Source organism: Panicum virgatum, chromosome 9K, assembly GCF_016808335.1.
Source record: "Panicum virgatum strain AP13 chromosome 9K, P.virgatum_v5, whole genome shotgun sequence".
NCBI classification, from domain to species: Eukaryota; Viridiplantae; Streptophyta; class Magnoliopsida; order Poales; family Poaceae; genus Panicum; species Panicum virgatum.
The window spans coordinates 31,087,050-31,110,655 of NC_053144.1; the positions used below are offsets into that span (position 1 = coordinate 31,087,050).

The 23,606-nt window shown below is 49.0% G+C and overlaps 1 protein-coding gene across 1 annotated transcript; it reads right to left on the reverse strand.

Moving 5' to 3' along the window:
- Positions 1–1,882: 1,882 nt before the first annotated feature.
- On the reverse strand, positions 1,883–7,474 carry LOC120651236 (mitochondrial import inner membrane translocase subunit TIM22-3-like). The gene is made up of 5 exons (XM_039928662.1): positions 7,276–7,474; positions 6,287–6,351; positions 6,116–6,188; positions 5,978–6,031; positions 1,883–2,363 (listed from the first exon to the last, which is right to left on the reverse strand). The coding sequence occupies exons 1-5, from the start codon at positions 7,418–7,420 to the stop codon at positions 2,134–2,136; spliced, it is 567 nt and encodes a 188-aa protein (XP_039784596.1). The 5' UTR covers positions 7,421–7,474; the 3' UTR covers positions 1,883–2,133.
- Positions 7,475–23,606: the final 16,132 nt, after the last annotated feature.

A 23,606-nucleotide genomic window follows, 5' to 3' on the forward strand; every position in this document is an offset into this window, starting at 1 on the left:
ACAACTGAATCATCAGAATCCTCGTAGAATTCGGGTTCCTTTTCCTTCTTTCTGACTCATCGGCCGATCACCAAACCACGCGGATCAACATCTTCATGGAATATTCTTCTGGCCCATCGGCTGCACTCCATCGGCCAGCACTGATACTGTACACCTTTTTGTTTCTTTCAAATCGGCAACCTCTCCTTCACCAAATCACCTTCCTTGACACGTGTCAAAAAACGGTGTCAACAGTGGTTGCTTTTACCACCAAGTTATCGATATATGCTTAGATCCTGCTAGGTTGATTTGTTTAATCTAGTTTGCTCTAAGTTTACATCACAAGTTATCCAACTTAGATGTGTTTGCTATCAGCTCTTATCGTGTCAGTTCTGACCACAGCCGATCGGAGCAAGATCTAGGTGTTGTTTGTAGGTTGCGTCACCAGTAGTGTTATCCTAAACGCTAAACGGTAAACAGTCGGTCACCTTCCGTTTAGCCCATTATTCGGGCAAAACGGGTGTTTAAACAGGCAAAACAGCCATTTAAACGGTCAAAATAACGGATTAAACGGAAACGGTGTGCAACTGTTTAGCGTTTAAACAGTGTGTAAACAGGCTAAACGACCGTTTAGGCGAACAGTGGTCACCACGGACATGGCTTGTCTCCCCCACAAATTGGTTGTACGATGGCCGATCCGCGCGCACCCATCATTATTGGCTGGCTAGCCGATACCCCCCTCCCCCGAAATTTAACGTCTACTTTTTTTTGTCAACTACAGGTCAAATTGACTGGCATGACGAGCGCACCGTACGCGCGCCGATTGGGTTCGGTATGATAGAGCACCTGTCGGCTCCGCCCACCACCGCCGTAGGCGAGCTGGAGCACCGCCGCCAGAGCCTGCCCGCCCGCCGCTGCCGCCACACACCACTCGCCGCTGGCCCTGCGCTCCGCCCGCCCTGCGCTCCGCCCTCACCGCAGGGAGCGAGGTGGGGATCCAGAGACGGAGAAGGTGGAGAGAGGGGGGAGGCGTTAGGTGAAATTAAAAAAGAGAGAATGGGAGGGGGAGGGGAGGGGTTGAGTGAAATTAAAAAAAGACAGAGAGAAATTGACATGTGGATCTCACTTGTGGTAATTGGTATAGAGAAGAAATGTAGAGGATAGATGGATGCAGAAGAATGTGACGTAGAGAAGAGAATCTCGATGACTAAAATAAAATATTCTAGTTAGATGATAGATATAGAGGAGAAATAGTGTAGATAGCCTGATACAAAATTTAGCAGTTACTGACTGTACTAGCTACGTCATTCCCCTCTGCTGCTGCACCCGTCGCCGCCTTGGCCTCGTTCTCTCTCGCTTGGGCTACGACCAACTTGCAGCGCTCAGCTCTTTCCGTAGGTGGATCTGCCAAAAAGGATTTTCTTCCAGTTACTGACGTGTCACGCTGCAGTTGGGTCAGAATATTCTCTTCCACCTCAAGTTTCAAGCAAAGTTACGCAAAGATTTTGCTTCTTCAAATGGTATTGATCTGTCTAGGGTTTGCCCGAGTGGCACCCCAAGCCGCCTCTTTGTCCATGTGAAGGCTGAGAAAGCAACTCGTGGTGGAGATGGCACCAGTAGCATAGCAGGGTGGGCAGGGAACGGCCTCCACTATACGACCGATTCCACAATTATTTGATGCACTGGGGAATACAATTATACACCGACTCCACCTCTGGGAGCAATTGATGGCAGGTCAACTTGAACAGCTCCTCAGTGCACCTCTCTTGTATAAAGCTCAATGGGCGACTCACTGAATGTATGTACCTTCGATAGATCTGATCAGGATAATGGTACCAAGCTTTGTTTAACATGAGATTTAGCTGGATCTGACTGGTAATGGTGCAGAGGATAGCACAAGAGGTTGACATCGCAACAGAACCTAAACACTGAATATAGTAATTATCTCTTCAGTGCGCTTCCTACAAACTGCATCATGGATACTAGATACAAAAATTGGGCATTTGCGCTATGACACCACTACAATTACCAAACCTGATCCAAGTTCAACGCCGAAATGGATCCACATCACTGGTCACAAATTCAGAATGCTAAACCACCACACATAGAGAACCTACGGATCGCTCTCTTTCGGGAATCAGACTTCAACAAAGTCTAGTGTTTAGGCTTAACATGGGTCTGGCACAGTGAAGCTAAAGCGTCCGAAGCATCCAGAAGTGGGGGAAGTGTGAAAGGTGGGAGAACGCTGGCCTCCTGGCTCTTGGCAAATGAGGATTTCCCATCAAGTGTGAGGGCCATGGCGGCCTGCTGCTTGTTGAGCCCATCCATTATGCATGAGAATGCTGCGAAGGTGACGCAGCTGTGGAACATTGCTTGGGGCGCACCTGGTTTAGCAGAAAGATTGAGGTGTTAATGGTGGGAGAACACAGTTCATGCATCTTACAATTAATAATTCCAGAAATGTGAAATTCCAAATTGATTTTCAACTGGGAAAATGTAACAGCCTCAACATATGAGAGTGGAACTGGGAATACCCTTTTAATCGTAACTTATCATTCAGGGTGTCTGTTCGTCACACCTATTGTACTATAAGATCAAAAGTACAGCTTGCTGTCTAATGTTACTATTTCAGTACCAATGAAGACAATGTCTGCTAGCTTAAATGGTTTGTCTTTCGTAAAATAACTAAAAGAGTGCAATAATAACTAAGCTTAAATGTCTTTGTGTATATGATAAACTTTTGTCAGAGACAAGACCATTTGTCAGAACAGATTGCCATTACAAGATCGTTTGCTGTTTGATTCCAAACCAGTTTAGATGCCAAATCCAAGTCCAGGGTATCTTAAAAAATGTTACAGGTTGAATAGCATCCAAACAAGACTCAACCCAAAGGTAGATAAGCCTTTCCACATACACAAAATCTTCCCAATTAAATTCAAAACAAATATTGAATGGGATGATATTTAAGTGTCACTGTAGTGTACATTGGACAAAATATTGATTTAAGGGTATGCCTCAGGAATAACCACACTTTGATGCTGACCCAGAGTCAATTTCGTGATTCTATCTATACTATAAAGACCAAAAACTTATGAAAACTTTTCTCACCCATATCAGACCTAGGGTACACCTCACATTGGACCCACCTAACATTTTAAACGATAATGGTAGTAATAGACTGCAAAAGTGTTAGATGAACACTACAGAAATAAGATTATTTGTCAGAACAGACTGCCATTAAACCTAACAGGCATGAAAATCCCTTTTTACCCAATCCAAGTCCAGAGCATCTTAAACAAGCTCAAATCCAAAGGTTATTGCCCTTTTACTTATATACGAAATCTTCCCAATTCTAAAATTAGAATAAATATTGAATGGGGTGATATTGAAGGGTACATTAAATCCATATGACAGATATTGCAGTGTGCATTGCACAAAATATTTATTTTAAGGTATGCCTCAGGAATTGACGCACTTTGATGGTGACTAGAGTCAACTCCACAAATGTTTTAATTATGCAAAGAACTATCAGGCAAAATAATGCATGTCTTTGTTGTTTGCGCAGAGACACCATCAGGTGACCACCAACAGTGGATGAAAAAACTTCAATGATATTGATTTATTCATTTTCTTATTTTCTCTTGTAATGCATTTTTCTGGAAAAAATAATTCCCATGGACATAGTACAGGCACGACATTGATGGCCTATATTCATGTTGGTTTATGGTAGATGTTAGCATGGTAATCAGGGGCATATTAGTCAGGCTACATGGGTCTTGGGGCGGACGGCTGCATCTGCCTTCGGCAAGGCGCCTCCCCCTTCCTTGAATGATAAGCAAAGTTTTAAATAGCCGGCTATAGCTTCCGTTATAGCCGGCTATAGCGTCTGAGCGGCACCGTAGCTAAGAGAGATGCAGTTTAACGCTATGCGATTGCTGGCGCCAATAGCGGCAGTTAGTGTGCTATTGCCGCTAAAACACAGACAATTTAGCGCCACTACGCTACTTATTCGAGCTGAAATCAAGAGCATCAGGACCAAAACCAGCAGGCGCGGGCCAAAAACAGAGCGTCCACACCACTCTAACCCAACCCTAGCCAAAACCAAATGCCCAAATCCTCTCCCCTGAGTGGCGGCGGCTGCTGCTGCTGCTCTGACTGGCGGCGGCGGCAACTGCGAACGGCGGTGATGACGCATGCTACCTGTGGCGACGAAGACCAGCGCGTTGACGACCTCGCACTCCTCTCCCCCCAAAATAGCTTCGGCGATGGCGTCCAGTTCGACCGGTGGTTGCAGTGGCTGTGACCGGCGGCAAGGAAGGACCAAGCTGCAGCATCTTCTGTCCCAACTCCCAGCCGGAGCAACAGACGTGCAAGTTCCCTTCTCTTCTTGCTGTCGTGTCCTCTGTTCTTATTGTTCTTTTCTTTACGTTAGATTGCTAGATTCAATGCTGGATAGATGGGGTTTGGAGCCGATGTATAAAGGGTAGTGACAGATTTTGGAGCTTGTGACTTGTTATGTTAAGTAATGGTCCTGAATTCCTAATTGCTCCCTTTTTTTCTTGTTTTCATTGATTTATGTTGTGTATAAACAAAACCGCTAAATTGGATTAGCGGCAGCTATAGCCAGCTATAGCGTTTTTAGCGGCTGCAGAATCCAGCCGCTAACTGCCATAGCTGGAGATTTTAAACATTGATGATAAGGATTGTTAGTTAGGCAAGGATCCTGTGATTGGTTCTATTTCTATAAGCCAATATTTGTGTACGAGGGGTCTTCCTCCACAATCAATCTATTATCTTCCTAGCCATACTTGCTTTCAATAGGGAAGTGCACCTGAAGGCACAGCATAATAGTATATTAGGTATTGACATCATGTGTTACGAAAACTTGCTTAACTGAGGCAGAATGCCAAAATGATCACAATACATGAAAGAAATGCACTATGCATGAACAATTCATTGTTATGAAAGAAGTACAGCAAAGAAAACAACCTGATTTTACTGCAATAGATATGCCAATCACATAATAATAATACTTAAAATATTACAAATTTTCCATAAGAGGTAAATCAAGAACATCACCTTAAATCAGGTTAGCCTGACATATTTCATCATTGTATGCTTCAACCATTATACACCTTTGTTACAAATAAAAAAGGGGCTTGGCATATCTTTAATTCCAAATTTTCCATACGATGATTTAGCATTTAAGGAGCACGGACAGTAAAGTAAGTTCATACCTGTAGTCCCTGAACCATCAAGGGACTCTCAGGGATACAAAATGCAAGCATTTGTAGGCATATAAGCGCCATAAGGTTTTCAGTATAGAACGTTTGCTACTCAACTTGCAGGCTCAAAATGGGATTAGTTCTGTTATTGATTTATTCTACAACTTTTCTTATCGATTTGCATGCTGATCTGGTTACATGCAAACTTCAAACAAACAGAAAATAATTTCAAAATAGTCTGTGGAATGATCAGAGTTGAATGAATAGGAACAGTGCAGCAGAAATAGTCTTCTAAACATGTTCACTTAACAAGGTTGCTGTTCTGTCAACAATTCTCTAGACATTCAGCTTTTATACCTATAGAAACATATGATGAAACTGACGATAAAACAACCAAAGTCATTAATGAATAATGAATACTCTAAGAATTATGCAATTTTCTGTGGTTCCAGTTGGTACCAAAATAGACAATTTAAGATGTCCCCATGAATGGGGAAAAGTAATAATATTTCAAAAATAGCAAACCAAGATACCAAGAAAAGTGAGGAAGGCAATAATATCTCAAAAAATAACTCAATGGTAACTTGAACAGTAGATACGAGAAAAAACAAAAAGCTTAAAGAAATATCATCTAGCTCAACTAAAAAATTTATAGATATATCATCTAGCATCAGTTGCACTGTTTGTAGATCGAAAAAGTATGAACAAACAATGCAGTGTTCCCGAGGATAAAGTTCTAAACAATTGCTAACTATGGTCAAACATAGTTGTACCTGGAAAACTCAAAGCAAGGCCTGTGCAACAACCAGACATACCAGCATTGATCACTGCAATGGATAGTATTTCATTGAAAATGCATGCTTACATCTTTATATGGTAATACAGTAATAAATCTAAAGTAAAGTACTTACCGTCATCTTTCCCACGCAGTCTTCTCAATAAGCACATTATGAAACTTTGAACACCAGCAAGAGCTGCAAAAGTCTAATACAAAGAAAAGGTCCTATGAGCAACCTTCCCGATGAAAGGATACTGCACTTTCTATGTCCAAAATATATACATGAACACTATGATCAACTAACCTTGGCAGACGATCCAGCGTTGCTAAGTGAAGCCTTCATACCTTGATTCGTGATCAAACCTTTGCCTGGAAAAGAAATCAAATAATACAAATAAGTTCAAAATCTAACAGAACATTATGTTTTTGTCCATATTGGAAAACTAGCACAAACTAAGACTAGTGGAATGAAAAAGTGTCACATGAAAAGTGAAGCTTTGCTGGTTATGTAGAACAGGAGATGTAAAGTGCTGAGAATTTATCCAAGGCTCCAAGCAACAAATTAAGCAACTCCCGCACGCACACATTTATTCATTTTAGGTAAGTCCTGAGACAACGGAATACTTCTATTTCTTCTAACACCAGATTTCAGAAATGAAGATTCAATGTTTTTTCATTCTTCCTCTCTTCCATACTCAGTTTGGCAGTTGGCTATTACTTCCCTAGGCAATTAAGGAGCCCATTTGCATTGACCCATACAAAGCATGGAGAGCTCCAGAATGGATGTGGAGGTTGAGATTACAGTAAGGCCCTATTCTAACAAAGCTATCGCTTCTAGTGAAATGTGTCATCTCTTGTGACACTAACCTCACGTCAAACAAAATACCCTTCTCTTCTGAATCGTGATAACAATGCATTCCTGTTAGGATTCTCCAGTGTCGTCAGGACAACAAATTTCTGAACCAGTCACTAGTACGTCAAAAATAAAAAAGACCCTCATATGACAATGTTGCAATTGCTTAAGGTCTATCGAATTTCGACAAATGATTGGAACAAAGGTTTCAAGGTAGAATAATAGCAATTGCAATCCCCTCCCACCCTACCCTACCACACATCGAACACCATCCGTAGTCGTAGCGACGATACCCTATAACCCCTTTCACAGCAAATGGGCTGGAGTCAAGTTTTAGGCACGAAGCGGAGCATCCCCAGATTAACTAGCCAAGCTCGACAACCAGCACGACTCTAATTTGAACTGGAACGGGCTAATAAGATGGGAATAGAAAGCAGCACCATATCCGACGAGCGAGCCGACGAAGGCACCGGCAGCGAGGTCCCCGGCGGAGCGCAGGAGGCAGACGACGGGTGCGGCGAGAGGTGTCTGCGGCGGACCGACCAGCTCGTCCCCATCCCACTCCCGCCCTCGCCGAGCCGCCATCTTTCCCTTTTCCCCTCTCCCTTCTCGTTTCCGCTCCCTCTGCGCTCGCTCTTTGTCATCTCTTGAGACTCTTCGCCTCAGGGTTTATCGCTGTCTGATGGTGGGACCATGCTGGTACATGAGGCTGGCAGCTAGGTCCCACCTGGCAGGTTCGAACACTCACCTGAACCAAAGCCAGGCGGGCCCGTCGAAACATCTAATCTCAGTTTCTTTTTTCAGTTCCCACCTGAATATAAAGGATGATATATGGGCGCCATTTTCAGAGAGTTTTACCTGCGTACTATTAAAAAAAGTTCGTGCTTACCTGTGTATCACTAAAAATTCGCCCGCACCTGTGTACCATCGCTTGAATTTTCTTTGTCCTCTGTACCACTCCATCCACCTTTCGTTACAATTTAACGGTTTAAGAGCACTTACAGATAGAATTGTCCAGTGGAAAAACCCATTTTACTCTTTGCACTTGTAACCCTATCCTCTTCCAAGTGGGTTATTTACATTTTTACCATCATATCAGATGGCACTCATCCAAATATCACTCTTACGATAACGCCTACGATTTTACCACTCTTATTTTGCGGCTCTTACAAATTTACCATTTTTGCTGATGTGGCACGCCACGACAGCATACATGCTGACGCACAGTCAGTAAAGACATGCAAAATGTCGTGACTGCCCCTGACCTGCTCCTCCCTTCTCCCTCTCCGACAGCTGGGCCTGCAGATCCTCTCACGGCCAGTTGGGCCCCACTTGTCATATTCGTCTTCTACCTCTGTCACCAGCCCGGTCACCAAGCTCCTCCCCATCCTCTCCTTCCGGCCCAGGGTTTTAATTTCCGACCGGACCGGCCTAACCGCCGGGCTCCGGTACCGGTTTACCGGTCCGGTTAGGCCGGTTACCGGTCGGAACCGGACAAAAACCCGTTTGAATTTGTTTGAATTCAAATCTCGGCGTTCAAACTGTACGGACCGGTATACCGGCCGGCCGGGCCGGTTTACCGGCCGGTTTGGGCGGTATACCGGTGATGTGGGAGGGGCAGCTCGAACCGGTAAACCGGCCGGTTGGACCGGTATACCGGTTAGTTTTCCACCGCTTGAAAAATAGATCCCGGTGTAAAATAAAAGAAAATTTCGGTATGAGCTATGCACATTTTAATGTAAATGACCATACCAAAGCAACAAGTTATAATCATACATACAAATACAATAATAATAAGCGTGCATACAAATACAGAGTCATACACCTAGACACATGAAACGAAAGTTCAACGTAGAAATGGGAAGACCCCCATTTGGGACGCGGTTTGGTATTCGGCGTTGGACATCAAAGCGATACCTCGCACTCTAAGCAGCTCAGCCTTGTAGTGTTGCCAAGTTTGGCCCGTCCACGCCGATGTTGTCTGTCATTCCTAAACTAACATAGTGTAAAAATGGGGGTCTTCCCATTCGTACACCCATCTCGTCGGTGGCTGCATGCTGATGTCAGGAATGGGATAGTGAAAAGAGTGCCTCGAATCGCTGTAGGAGGAAGAAGAGTGCTGTGGACTATCATAGTCCGTTGGTCCACCTGTTCTCCTCTGCGATTGCGGTGCTCCATGGTCGGTGTCCTGAGTAGCATGTGTGAATTGTCTCCCCTACAATCAACCATATTTCATAATTAGTAGTCAATAGTCAGAAATATGTGTCTATTTGTATGTGCAATGTATACCTGTGAAACGAACACCACGAGCACGACCACTACCACCAGCAGCAGCAGCACCACTACCACCACCAGCAGCATCAGGCTCAGCACCGTCACCATCATCACCATCATCGGCCGAGCTGCTATCCTCGGACTCCTGATATGGAGGACTACGCTCACCTTTGCCATCATCAGTCTCGGTGTCGCTGCTCACTGGTTTTGCTGTTCCTTTGCCTTTTCGACGCTTCGGGTCACCCTTCTTAGGTCCCTTCTGCAACTTTCTCTTCTCTAGGTGAGTGTCACCTATATTTGTACGTGTCCAATCGCTAATGGAATCATTCCCCGTAGCCTCACGTAGATCTGACTCGTTTATTTGATCTCTGACAATATGGGACGGGAGAGGGATGTCGCCGTCATCATCATCCTCGTCCAGAACTGGAGCCCGGTTAGATCTACCATATTCCATCCATTCCCGCACCGGATTATTCTCATCATAGAAAGAAAGATGGGCCAGCTGGTCAATGAAATCACCTTCTTCACGCATCAGTGGGCAGGATACCTCCTCAAGTCGGATACCTCGTTCTGATCAAGGTACTTGCCATCAATATCCCGTCCAGTGGGTGATGCGATACCTTCACCTGCAAACCATATGAAAATCATGAGATACAAGGATGTACGCTCATAGGTATCATTGCAATGAAAGAAAACTTACCCCACTTTTGTGTCTCCCTGACCGCACTGATAAAGTATGGACTGTCAGCCTGTCTTCCAGGAACTCCTGCAATATGAAAAAACTTTGACCAAGCTTTACCAATAGCTTCCTTTGCGTTCTTACCCTTCTGCGTCCAGGAGCCTGTATCAATCCTTGGTTGCATCATTCCTCTTCTCCCACCAGCTGCCAAGTTATAGTCCTCCACCACAGGACTCTCCCTCTGCGAAGTGGACCTTCGAAACATCCTCTGCATAACATTCCCCCTCGTCGAACCACTACCCCCTCCACGCTCATATGCACCTCCTCTCTGTTCCACCCCCCGTCGGAACTCTGCTTCCGCTCTTGATAGATCCATGGCACGCTGCACCTGAGCTTCCTCATCTTCTTCATCACCGGGATAGTTTCCCTCCGCTGCAGCCTTCTCCCGTCTCAACCTCTCTCGAGCCCGGTCAGCAGTTGCCTTCTTTGCCCTATCCAACTCACGCTGAAAGAAGTCCCGCACATCAGGTGGCACATTCCTGCAATGGACCACCTCCGCCCCGCGCCCAGCCAAATGTTGTTTCAATCTAGTCGCACCACCTCCTCCTTTCTGCGTACGACAATAGTTGCATCGCCATCCGGGATAAAGATTTTCCCCGTGTTCCCATACAACATCTCTGCTTGCCATTGTCTATCTGCATACATGGACAACAAAAATATATCATCTAATATTCTAACTCCTAAGTCATAGTGTCAAAAATCATCTAAATACACCTAAATCCTAAAACATTCTAAATCCTAAAACATCCTAAATCCTAAAACATTCTAAATCCTAAATCTTACCTACATTCTAAATATACCTAAGTCATACACCTAAATCCTAAAAAAAATCATCTAAATACACCTAAATCCTAGGGGGGGAAAACCTGACCTGCCGGCGGCTTACCGCCGCTCGTGGCGGTTTACCGCCTAACCGGGCCGGTAAACCGGCGTCCAAGGGCGGCTAACCGGTCGGTACCGGTAGATCTGGTACCGGCCCGGCTTACCGGTGTGGGGGACCGGTTAGCCGCGCTCAAGGGCCGGATGGCCGGGTCAGGGCGGCGGACGGCGGGTGCTGGCGGCGGACAGGGGTGCCTAGGGGGCGAGAAGAGCGGACGGGGGCGGTTGAGGCTGCGGGACACTTGGGGATAGGTTAAATACGCTGTGCCACGCGATGGGCCTTAATGGGCCGTCGTTTTTTTCTTTTTCTTTTTTGATTTAACTTCTAAATTCCGCAAACCATACTAAATGATCAAATATTTGGGAAAATTTGACACCATTAGATTCGTCGTACCTTGAAATATTTTTAGAAATTTTTTTCATTTTTATGAATTCAAATTCAAATTTTAAAATTTGGCCGGTTTCATACCGGACCAAACCGGTACCGGTCCGGACCGGTTTGACCGGTTACCGGTCAAAGCGGTCCGGTTACCGACGGTTTGGTAAACCATGCTCCGGCCTCCGCTCCCCGCGCCGCTGGGCCAGTGGGCATTGGGAGCGGCGCACAGCCGGTGGCCATGGCTCGGGAGCGCCATCCTCTCCAGGCGCACGCTCGGGAGCAGGCCATGGCGGGAAGACGCGCGAGCACGCGAGGGGCTGGTCGCCCTTGGCCCCGCGCCGCGGCCAGGATGCCCGCCCTGCTCGCCGGCCGCACACGGCACGCCCCCTGGTCCTCGGACCAGCGCTGCTCCTGGTGCTGCTACTGCTGGGAGATGATTTGAGGACCAGCGCGCCGCGTGAGAGGACCCGTGCTGGTCCTGGTGCTGCTACAGCTGACCTGCTCCTGCTTGATTTGGGCTGCCGTGGTGCCGTTGAGGCAGGCGATGACACCGATGGGTGACTCGACCAATGCGTCTGTCGATTGGATTTGGATCTAACAGACATGTTCCAGTGAAAAGCATCTTAATCACTCGTATTCCGAACAACACTAGCAGTCTAGCACAAATCAGAATCTCATGTGCAAAACCGTTGCTCCCATTCTATCTTCATTTTGACTTTGGGCCTTCGTCCCCAGCCAGCCAGATCGATGCCGAATCTGGCACGCCTGCCTGCACGACGGAGCGGGCGGCAGCCGCAGCGCGGACTTCGCGGCCGCCGTGGGCGCGGTCGCCACGGCCAGCACCAGCGCGCGAGGGGCCGACAAGCTCCAGCTCCTGGCCGCTCAGAAGGCTGCACCTCTCTTGCGCCTGGATGGGCACTTCGCCGGGGCGGGCGGGGCCATTTCGGATGAGGCGGGTGGCGTCCGTGCGCACCTGCCAGAGGTAGGAGAAGAATCTGACAAGTGAGGTCCACCTGGTGGTGAGAGGATCTGCAGGGCCCAGCTGTCGGAGATGGAGAAGAGAGGTGCAGGTCACGGGCAGTCACGACATTTCGCACGCTCTTGCTGACTGTGTGCCAGCATGTACGCCGCTGTGGCGTGCCACATCAGCAAAAATGGCAAATATGTAAGAGCCACGAGTTAAAAGTGGTAAAATTATAGGCGTCATTGTAAGAGTGATATTTGGATGAGTGTCATTCGGTATGATTGTAAAAATGTAAATAACCCCTTCCAAGTGGGTCTCGGTCTGACTTGATTCTGCGCCGCCTCCCTCAGTCCCGCCCAGGGTTCACCTTCCCAACCGGTTCGGCCAAATCGGAGGAGTCCGGTTCCGGTATACCGGTCCGGTTTGGCCGGTTACCGGTCGGAACCGGTCAAATTCAAATTTGAATTTAAACTTCGCCGTTCAACCGGTTCGTACCGGTATACCGGTCGGTTAGACCGGTATACTGGCCGGTTTGACTAGTAACCGGTCAAATTCAATTTTTTTTGTTTAAATTCAAATGCCCGCAAAGTATACTAAATAAATGTTTGTATAACATATTTAGGTCTAAATGAACCCTCCAACCCTCTTTTGTACTACTTTTACATTGTATTTGTATACTTTTGTATGCACACTTTTTTTGTTTAACTTCAAATCCCCGCAAACTATACTAAATGAATGAATTTTTGAGAAAATTTAACACCATTAGATTTGTCGCACCTTGAAGTATTTTTAGGAATTTTTTATTTTTTTGAATTTAAATTTAAATTTTAAATTTGGGCTGGTTTGGTACCGGCCCAAACCGGAACCAGGCCGGACCGGTCCGGTCAAACCGACCCGGTTCCCACTGGTTAGGTGAACCCTGGTCCCGCCCCGACCCCCGCCGCTCTCCTCCCCTGGCCGCAGCATGCCGCCGGCCGCGCGCAGGGGGCTCAGCCCGGCCGCAGCAGGTGCGGATCCGGCGGATCCGGGCCAGCAGGCGGGCGCGGGGGCGCCGCGGCTCGGGTGCCGCTGCCGCCCGGCGCAAGCCGCGAGGAGGGCCCCCGGCCGCCGCAAGCCGTGCGTAGGGGGAGCGAGCCCCGCAGCAGGCGGGGGAGAACGGCGGCGCTGGCATGATTCTCGCCAACACCACCGCGAACGGCGAGGAGCTTGTCGCTGACGCGCACATCCTCCCGGGCTCCGGCGTGGGGGAGAAGGCTGGCAACGCCATCAGGGACTACGCCATGTCCGATCCAAAGGCGACGACCAGCATTGTGTTCGCCGGCACCAAGGTCGGCATCCAGCCGTCTCCCGTGGTCGCGGCTTTCTCGTCGCGGGGGCCCAACACCGTGACGCCCAGCGTCCTGAAGCCGGACATCATCGCCCCCGGCGTGAACATTCTCGCGGCCTGGTCGCAGTCCGTCGGCCCCTCGGGGATCGCCGGCGACAGCCGCCGCGTCGGCTTCAACATCATCTCCGGCACGTCCAGGTCGTGCCCGCACGTGAGCGGGATCGCGGCGCTGCTCTGCGCGGCACACCCGGAGTGGAGCCCGGCGGCCATCCGCTCGGCGCTGATGACGACGGCGTACACCGAGTACCCCAACGGCAACGGCATCCTGGACGTGGTTTGGATGCCCAGTGCTTTTGTGATGGAAACCAGTAACTTAGTTGTCAAATGTTAGTGCACCGAACAAATATTTGGTGTTGTTATTGTTATGTGAATTATTCCTCTTATGTATGCAAAGAAAATGCTGTGTTGCTGTCCACATGAGAAGCTGTGTTGCTGTCCAAATGATGTCACATATTTTTCATTTTTATTGAAGTGTTAGATCATCATTTTCTTTATTATTTATGTCACGGGGTTATTTATGTGCCCAAAGTGTATTTTTCATTAACGGGACAAGGAAGCACCCCTCAAAGGGTTGCATTTCTTTTTAAATTTTCCAAATGATACACACAACAGCATGGCATGAAGTACAAACCAATTTTAGGCACCTAAAGATATAATGGTCTTTTTGCAGCTCAGTTAGCCTCCGTTACCTCTCCTTCGGTCTATAATGGTACAGAGAGCAAAGAAAGTTCGAGCGATGGTACAAAGGTGCGGACGAACTTTTTAGTGGTACATAAGTAAGCACAAACTTTTTTAATGGTACACGGGTAAAACTCTCCCATTTTTAAAGTGGAGCGATTTATTTATTTACTTTTATTTTACCTACCATTTGCATCTCTCTCCATCTCTCTTCCCAATAGTGTTGGTGCTCAAGCTTCACATGTGGGTATTGAAAAAACCAATTCTAAACAAAAATGGGAGCCAACAACCGACCCCACAAAAACCGATCGTTATTCAACCTCCAAAACTATCTCCTTGAACGTTGAAATTAGCACGAGCTTAAGGTTATGCATCTTTCGTTGAGGTGAGACCTCAGAGGTTCTAGGGGTTGAGCTCGTAAGCATCTGCGGTCTGTGCCCCCCTCCCCCTCCCCCGCTCACTCCTGCCGCCTCCTTCCCTCCCTCACCATCGCCCGTGCAGGTCTCCGGAAGCCCGACGGTCGGCGAGGAAGGCGACGGTGGGGCGAATCGGCCTGTGGGGGGGCTCGGGTGCCGAGTGAGACGGCACTTGGGGCCCTTGGTCGGGCGGCACGCCGGAGCTTTGCCAGTGCGGATCCGGCCCTATCGCAGGTGGATCTGGCCTTCGCGCCGTCGGATCTGCCAGCCCCGGCCCTCTACGCGGTGGTTGGCGAGGTGTCTCGGCGCATGCAGCGGCGGCGGTGGTGCATGAGGTGCGGCCCGTCGGTGCACGGGGGCATCTTGGGGCACCAATTCTGGTGTCCTTACGGGCGGGGTGCCCCTGTTGCGGGCGATGTCCACGTGTACACGAGGGTGCGGCTCATGTGCCTGGCGGGGCGATGCAGCCAGAGGGCTCTCTGCCTAGCTCGCTCGGGTGGTGGGCACGTACTGGTGAAAGCCATGTCGGGTCTGCCGGCAAGACGACGGTGACGCCCTTAGGCGTCATTTACCTTTTTGGAGGCGTTGTCATGGTGTCTTCCTACTCTGGCCAGCTGCAGGGGTGCGCCAGTTACGTCGTAGTGGCTGGGACAGCGCTCATAGGGGCGCACGCCTCGTGGTTGCAGGCGGCATCGGCGGCGAGTGCCAGTGCTGGCGCGGATTACTGTTGTCTCTTGGCGGAAGCAACCTTCTTCATGGCTGAGGGGCGGGAGGATCTCGGCGAAAGCCTTGCTTGGCATTGTGTCATTGCTCATGACGACGATGCCTGTGGCCGTCATTTCCTTCTTGGGGCGTCATCATTGTACCTCTCATCACTTCGTCGATCGGGACTCCTGGTGAAAACCAAAAACTGGCGACGACGCCGCCTTTGGCGTCGCTTCCTCTTTGGTGGCGTCGCTTTCGGAGTTCCCAAAGGTGGATGTTTACGTGAAGAGATATGACGAGCACAGATGATCTGGACATCAAGTTTCTAAGCAGATAATGATGTGATGGATTGGTGTTGTGGAAAGACGTTGCAAGGTTGAAGAGCAGGAACGAAGAAGAAGATTGAAACTTAGTCTTCTAGCTTTCTTTCTTTGTTCTTTAGTTTCTTTTGTTTTTGTGAAAGTCTCATTTGAGGTTTAGAGTCTAAGAAATCTTGTAACTCGAGGGGTCTTATCCCTCTTTTGGCTATAGGCACTCTATCTTGAGAGTGTTCAAGGCCGGGACATCCCTTAATCTAAAAAAAAAGAGGTTTTGGGGGCTTACAGACAGCAAGAAGGAAGATAAGTCTTTTGTTGTTATTTGTGTCATGATAGAAGGATGAATCGCAGTTTACATGAGATGGGGGTTAAGTACGACCCTCGGTTTAAACCTCCGAAGCCAGTCAAGTGAATGAGGCCTCAGAGAAATGTAGGATCCGAGGTACTGCCAACAAAGAAGAAGGTTGTGCCCGATGAAGGGGTTGGTAGTTCTTCCAAGAGTTCACAAAGTGAAAACTGTGACATCCCAAAAATTCACCAAATTAAATCATGCGTTAAAATATTTCTTTTCAAAACTTTTTCATCGTTGAGCTCATTTAACCCTAACCAGAAAATTTTCGCCATCCCAATCATCGTTCCATATTTTCTTCTCTTTCCGCCGACCGTACCCCTCCCTCTTTTTCCTTGCCGCCGTCCCATCCCGCGCCGCTCGGCTGTCTGTCGCCCACGCGCGACCGCCCGTCGCGATCACCGTCGTGATTCTCCCCATCTATCCTTCTTTCTCTCTCTTTCTCTCTCTGCTTTTCTTTTTCTTTTTCCTTTTTCCATTTTCTTTTCCTCCTTCCCCTCTCTTCTTTCTCTCTCTCCTCCCCCCCGCACGCTGCAGAGCAGCTCGCCGCCGCGCCGACCCTGCTCCTCTCCCGCTCTTGCACGCGCACGCCCCCCGCACGCCGAGCCCCTCGCCGCCTCAGCGCGCCCTGCCCACGGGTGCGCACCGCGTGGCCGCGCCGCTCGCCGCGCTGCCCGCCGCTGACGGCCTGCCCTGCTTGCCTGTCCACGCGCCGTGCGCACACAGCACGCATTCCGCGCGCCCCCGAGCCTCGCCGGACCGCCACCGCCCTCCTGTGCCACCTCGCCGCTCGAGCCGCTCGGCGACAAACACAGCGCCCGGGCCCTCCCACGTGCCTACAGTGCTCGGCGCGCCGCTCGCCGCTGGACGAGTTGTCTCGTCGTCCATGTGCCTCCGCGAATCGTGCCGCCGCGGCACCAAGCGCCATTAAAGCTCTGCGCAGAGCTCGCCCCGCCAGCCACCACCGCGGCGCCCTCGCCTCCGCCCTCGCCCGGCCTATAAATAGGGCTCCTCCGCGCCGCTCCCCATCACCGCAAGCACCACCGCCGCCGTCAGCTCCCTCCCCGCCCTGCAGCGCCGCCGCCACGCACACCTCCGCCCGCCACCGTCGGTCTTCGTGGCCAGGCTGCCCCGCTCCACCCCAGCTCGAGCTAGGTAGGGGAAACTAACCCCCTCCTTCTCTCCCTTTTCCCCCACTCCCTGGCCGCCGCCACGCTCCAAAATGCCGCCAGCCCAGGCACCACCGGCGCCCTGCTCCCCCTCCTCTGCTTCATGGGAGGGAGGAGGAAGAAGAAGGGCACAATTGCCCAAAACCCCCTCCCCTCTATTCTATTTGTTTAAGAGCCCTTCCACCCTTTGGCCTTTTTGCAAATTAAGCCCTTCCTTTTATTATATTCCAAAATAAATCCTTCCCTCATATAAACATATTTCTAAATAAACCCCCGGCCTTTTTCAAGATAACCCGGATAATTTCTAAAATACCAATCAAGCCCCTGCCTTCTCAAAAATAATTACAAACAGGTCCCTGACTCCTTATTTAACCCCTAAACCTTTATATAACCTACCATTTCATGTGTCAAACAATCTCCGATCGACCTAAAACTCTACCACTCCAATCCTAACATAGTTTTGGCCATGCCATTAGGAAACCACCCAAAAATATTACTCCTATCTCCATATCATAATTGTTTCCGATTCGAGCTCAACGATGAAACCTTTAATTCTTTTTCTTAATTGTGTGTTTGTTTGTATACGTCGTAGATCACGGTGTGAACAAGGGAGAACCCGTCGACGAGTAGTACTGCGAGCAAGTGAACGAGGACTAGTTCCGCGACCCCGAACCCGAAGGACAGTACCTCGACCAGGACTTCCCGGAAGGATTTGAGAACGGCAAGTTCAATCCCGCCCTTAGATGCATATTTTGTCCTAGTTTTTATAGACACAACCTATTGGCCTATTTTATAAAATTGCATATGTTTTGCCTGCTGAAAACATGGTTGGATAGCCACCCCTTGATTTGTTATAACCATTCCTTGACCACCTAGATTAACGTCTGAATGTGATTTGTTTGGACGTTAATCACTGCTAGAGCGCTTAGGACTTGAAACACGATATAACTTGTTTTATAAAAGGAAAATGTGTGAGTGTGTGGGAAGGGAAAAATGTGGAATATTCGAAAGATAAGTTTAGACAGGATGTATTGCACTTCTGTGTGATTTGCCAAATGGTGTGCTCGTGCCTGTGTGGTTGAACAAGGAAGGGAGATATCCATCTTGTCACAATTAAGGACCGAGTTGGTGTGTCATCTCACCTAACTCCACTATCATGCAAACCACTCGACCGTTGAATGGGCAACGTGTAACACCTGGTTTATAAAAGGACATAAACCGAGCAATCATATACGTGCCAGGATCATGTCACACGTATATACAACAGAATGAATAATATATCACAGCACATATCACGTAAAAAGATATAATAAAGCGAGTACGAATGTTATTTATTACATTAATGACAAAATGTCTGATACAGAGTATGCGGAAGCGTAAAACATATACGATAACTCTCGTCAGAAGCTGAGCAGGGCGCCACAGGGACGTCGACTGGGAGACGAACGCCTAGAAGTCCTCGTAGTCCTGGTAGCGCTGAGCGAACTCCCTCGCGTCAGCAGGAACTGAGCAGCAGTAGAGTATCCCCAAGAGGAAAAAGAGTAGAGTAGGCAAGAGTGAGTACACAACTTGTACTCAACAAGTATAACACAAACTATGAGGCTCTAAGGTTGGCTGACTGACTGCATTAGCTTTTAAGTCTTGGCAAAATTTTATTAAAGCTAATTACTACAAGTGGATGAATTACCATAGACCCAGTTACATAGTAATTAATCAAAATTAATCATGTTACTACTGAGAACCAAGCCAAACCAAGCCACCCGGGGAAACCTGCCTCGTCAAAGGAAGATAACCCCACTAATTAAAAGGAGGATCTGGGCCGCTCATGACCGTGAGCACGGCTAGTATACCAGTTTTACACTCTGCAGAGGTTGCACATCTTTACCCACAAGTCGTGAGCTATGCTAGTTGTTCATCACACTTCCTTAGGTGAGATGACTAGCAAACTCACTACGAGGCCTTTACAAAGAATCTTGTTGGTAGGGAGTAACCGCGAGGGTGGATCGGCGACTATGGAGCAGGTCTAGTGGGCATCAAGACACGAAGCACAGACGAGGCCACTCAGCACAAGGGCCATAGAAGCTTACCACCCCTGCCCCGCAGGTAAGTTACTCCAAACCAAAAAGACCTAATTATTACGCCAAGACCGTCCCATTCCAGTCTTGTGGTAGCGCTGTTGTCCCAAGTTGTCGCTCTATGAACCAATCCTTATGGAGAGTGGCCAACCAAGCACTAAGCACCGTGCTGGCCCCCTAAACCAAGTTTCTAACAAAACATATTTTAACGAGACGTGAGCCACCCAAGCACGAACCACAGAGGGCCACTCCCAGAATTAAGTTGCACAAACCATTAATCAAATTGATTAAAAAGGACCAAGTGTGTTATAGCGCGGCACCTAGCACAACAAACCAAAAATGCAACCCAAGGATATATATATAAAGGATATAAAGTGGCTAGGAAAGTCCTTATAGGCATACAATATTAAAATGCAGTATGAAATTATATTTAAAAGTGATAGGTTGTTCATGTTATACTTGCCTTCCTCGTACTGCTCCTGCTGCTGCTCAAACTGGTCAGAAGACGGTTGCTCCGGGTACTGGTACTGGGGCTCCTCAGATGGATCAGCGTCTACTCACGAACACATGGCCAAAAGCACGACACACAATAAGCATACAAGCAAACACTAACCAAAAGCTAAGAAACAGTACATCAATACATAGAGACAGCACACTAAACTAGTCTAAAACTATTCTACGCGTTACAACGATCGCGTGGACATAAAGAACGCCTAAAACGGAGCTAAAATGCAAAACCTAGGCCAAAAACAAGTTCCAGTTACCTATTTGTAAGAAAACTAGAGTTCCAGGGGCTTTCTGGGCAAAACCGAGGACAAAAACATAATAACCAAAAAGATCCAGGGGCTAACGCATAAAACTACCAGAACTGGATGGCGGGTTCTATATCTAAAAAGCTCAGGGGTCTAAACATAAAAAACAGGGCTTGGATTGAAATACTTTTGAGTAAGCCTGGACTGCGGGTTGATTTGGCAAAAGCCCGAGGGCTCTTTAACAAAATTGACAGGCCGAAGAGGTATCTGCGGATTTGATCCATCAGATCCAAATCTGGTGGCTCAGATCAAAAGGGGTAAGCGATCTAATCTTGTCCGCAGAAAACCGATCGGACGGCCAGGGAGAAAAGGGCGCGTGGGGGCGGCGGCGCACTACCGCCGGCGACGAATCCCGCGGCGGCGCGGCTCGGGACTCGCCGGAGTTCACCAAAACCGGTGGTCCGGGGGTCGTTTCGACCCGTGCTTGGGTCGGGTGTGTCCAGCGCGTTACGCGTGATGCACCTGGGCCAAAAACAGGGTACGACGGGGCTCTGCTCACCGGGCATGACTGTCGCCGCGGCTCTGCGCGGGATGGCTCGCCGAAGCGCGAACGTTCCGGCTACTGGAATGCCTATGGGCCCTAGGGTCTAGCGTAGAAGCTACACGGAGACGGGCCGAAGCTTACCAAGGGCGAGGGGCGGTCGGGGTTGCAGCACAGAGGCGTCGACGGCGGGGTCCGGCGGTGGCGCTCAGGGCTGCTCACGTGGTCCGGGGGCTAGGGCCGTCCTCCGAGCTTCCAGATCCCACAGCCAGCCTCGCAGGGTTCCTGCGGAGGTGCCACGGTAATTAGCAGGGCCGGAGATCCAACGCCGACGAGAAATCGCGGCGAGCCTAGGAAACTCACATGCGGCCGGTCCGGCGCGATTCCGGCGAGGTGAGTGCCTGGGGTCGGTGTAGAGGGCTCAGGAGGCGAACTGGGGCAACGGTGAAGCTCCTGCGGGGGTTGAGGTGGTCCGGGGTGCGGCGGGGCGGCATGTTCACAGTGGCGCAGCACTCTGCTCTGCGCGGCGGGGCTGCGTGGCGCAACTAGCTAGGGTTTGGGTGGCGGCGCTGGATGGAAAGAGGAGGGGAGGCACAGGCTTCTATTTATAGGGCGGCGGAGCGCATTGGCGTGCGCGCCTGGGGTGGGAAGGCCGGCGAAATCCTCGGCGAGGATCACGGCGCTCAGCTGCGGAAGGGGGGAGACGAGTCTGACAGTGGGGCCGGAGCTGTCAGTGGCGGGGTGGGAGCATGCGGTGGAGCGGCTGCAGCAGGCCGAGCGCGTGGGAGAGGGTGGGCCGGAGCGCGCGCAGCGCGGGGGGGGGGGGGAAGAAAACTGGGCCGTGGGTTGGAGGCGCTGCAGGAGTGGGCCGGTGCGGAGAAAGGACTGGGCCGGGTGGGGTTGCTGGGCCGCTGGGTTCGGTTGGGCTGGTGGACTGAGTTGGATCTTCTATTTCCTTTCCTCTTCTCTTTTCTATTTCCTTTGTTTTTCTAACTCAAACCACTCAACTATTTGAATTCGAATTCAACCCTAGCAATCAAGCAAAAATAAAACCATGCACCAGCATGAATGCAACAACGAGTTTAACCTAGAAAAATTTTAATTACTTGTGATAGAAAATTAATTTAAATGCAAAACTAAGCATAATAAACCTTATAAAATTAAATAAAGCCAATTAAATTTATTATTAAATGCTGGAATTTGAATTAGGGTGTTACAGACCCTACCCCCTTATAGGAATCTCGTCCCCGAGATTCAGCTGGGCTGGCTAGCAAAGAGATCTGGATATGTCTTCCTCAGCTCATCTTCTCGCTCCCATGTAGCCTCAGCTTCACTGTGGTGACTCCACTGAACTCTGCACATCTTGATGCGCTTGTTCCGAGTAACCCTTTCTGATGTCCCCAGAATCTTCACCGGATGCTCAGTATAAGTCAGATCTTCCTGCACCTCTACTCCATCCAGTGGTGCCTGCTCCTCGGGTACTCGCAGACACTTCTTCAGCTGAGATATGTGGAAGACATCGTGAACTCCTGAGAGGCTGGGAGGTAACTCCAGGCGATAAGCAACTTCGTCTTTCCTCTCTAGCACCTTGAATGGACCAACATACCGAGGTGCTAACTTCCCCTTGACATTAAACCTACGGATTCCTCTCATCGGAGACACCTTCAGGTATACATGATCACCAACACTGAAAGTCAGGTCCCTCCGTTTGCCATCGGCATAGCTCTTTTGCCTGCTCTATTCAATCCTCAGATTCTCTCGCACAGCTTGTACCATCTGCTCTGCATCTTATATAATATCAGGGCCAAAGAGCTGCTTCTCACCAATCTGATCCCAATAGAGAGGAGTCCTGCACTTTCTGCCATACAATGCCTCGAAGGGGGACTTCTTCAAACTGGCCTGGTAGCTGTTGTTGTAGGAGAACTCAGCATACGACAGACACTTATCCCAACTAATACCATACTGAATAGCACAAGCTCTCAGCATATCCTCCAACACTTGGTTGGTTCTCTCTGTCTGCCCATCTGTCTGAGGATGATAGGCGGTACTGAAGCGCAGCTTCGTATCCAACGAATCATGGAGCTGCTCCCAGAACCGTGAAGTGAACTGAGATCCTCTGTCAGATATGATCTTCTTGGGCACACCATGTAAACAGACAATCCGGGAGATGTACAACTCTGCAAGCCTAGCACCAGAGTAAGTAGTGTTCACTAGAATGAAGTGAGCAACCTTCGTCAGACGATCCACTACTACCCATATGGAGTTGTACCCTTTCTGAGTACGAGGCAATCCAACGATGAAGTCCATAGTGATTTCCTCCCATTTCCACTCTGGAATCTTCAAAGGCTGTAACAGACCTGCTGGCCTCTGATGCTCAGCCTTGACACGCTGACAGGTGTCACAAATAGCCACGTACTCTACCACTGAACGCTTCATCCCATACCACCAGAAGCGTTCCTTGAGATCATAATACATCTTCGTGCTGCCCGGATGAATAGAATAAGTTGTATCATGAGTCTCACTCAGAATTAACTTCCGGAGATACTTCACATCTGGCACACTGATCCGGTTCTTGTACCACAAGGTACCCTGATCATCCTGTCTGAAATGAGGAGCCTTGCCCTTCTTGAGCAACTCACGGATCTCCTGCAGCTTCTCATCTTCCTTCTGATGCTGCCGGATCTCTGCCTCTAGAGTGGGTACTGCCTCGAATGCTGCACTCGAAGTATGTTGCAAGAAACCCAGACTCAACTGCTCAAACTCCTCACATAACTCTTGAGGCATCTGGAAAGCAACGGCCATGTTGACATAGCTTCTTCTGCTCAGAGCATCTGCCACAACATTGGCCTTACCCGGATGATAGTGAATCTCCAGGTCATAATCCTTGACCAACTCTAACCATCTTCTCTGCCGCATGTTCAGCTCATTCTACGTGATAATGTACTTGAGGCTCTTGTGATCAGTGTAGATATCACACTGCTGCCCATACAAGTAATGCCTCCAAATCTTCAAAGCATGCACAACTGAAGCTAACTCAAGATCACGAGTGGGATAGTTCAGCTCATGCCGACGTAATTGCCGTGAAGCATAAGCAATCACTCTGCCCGCCTGCATCAGAACACAACCAAGACCATCTTTCGAAGCATC

What these genes read in the sequence shown, in the direction of transcription:
- LOC120651236 (XM_039928662.1), bottom strand. Translation starts at nt 7,420, where the DNA reads ATGGCGGCTCGGCGAGGGCGGGAGTGGGATGGGGACGAGCTGGTCGGT. An exon ending in ACGCTGGATCGTCTGCCAAG is followed by an intron (nt 6,189 to 6,286) that starts GTTAGTTGATCA and finishes TCTTTGTATTAG; the next exon opens with ACTTTTGCAGCTCTTGCTGG. An exon ending in CCTTGCTTTGAGTTTTCCAG is followed by an intron (nt 2,364 to 5,977) that starts GTACAACTATGT and finishes CTGCTAAACCAG; the next exon opens with GTGCGCCCCAAGCAATGTTC.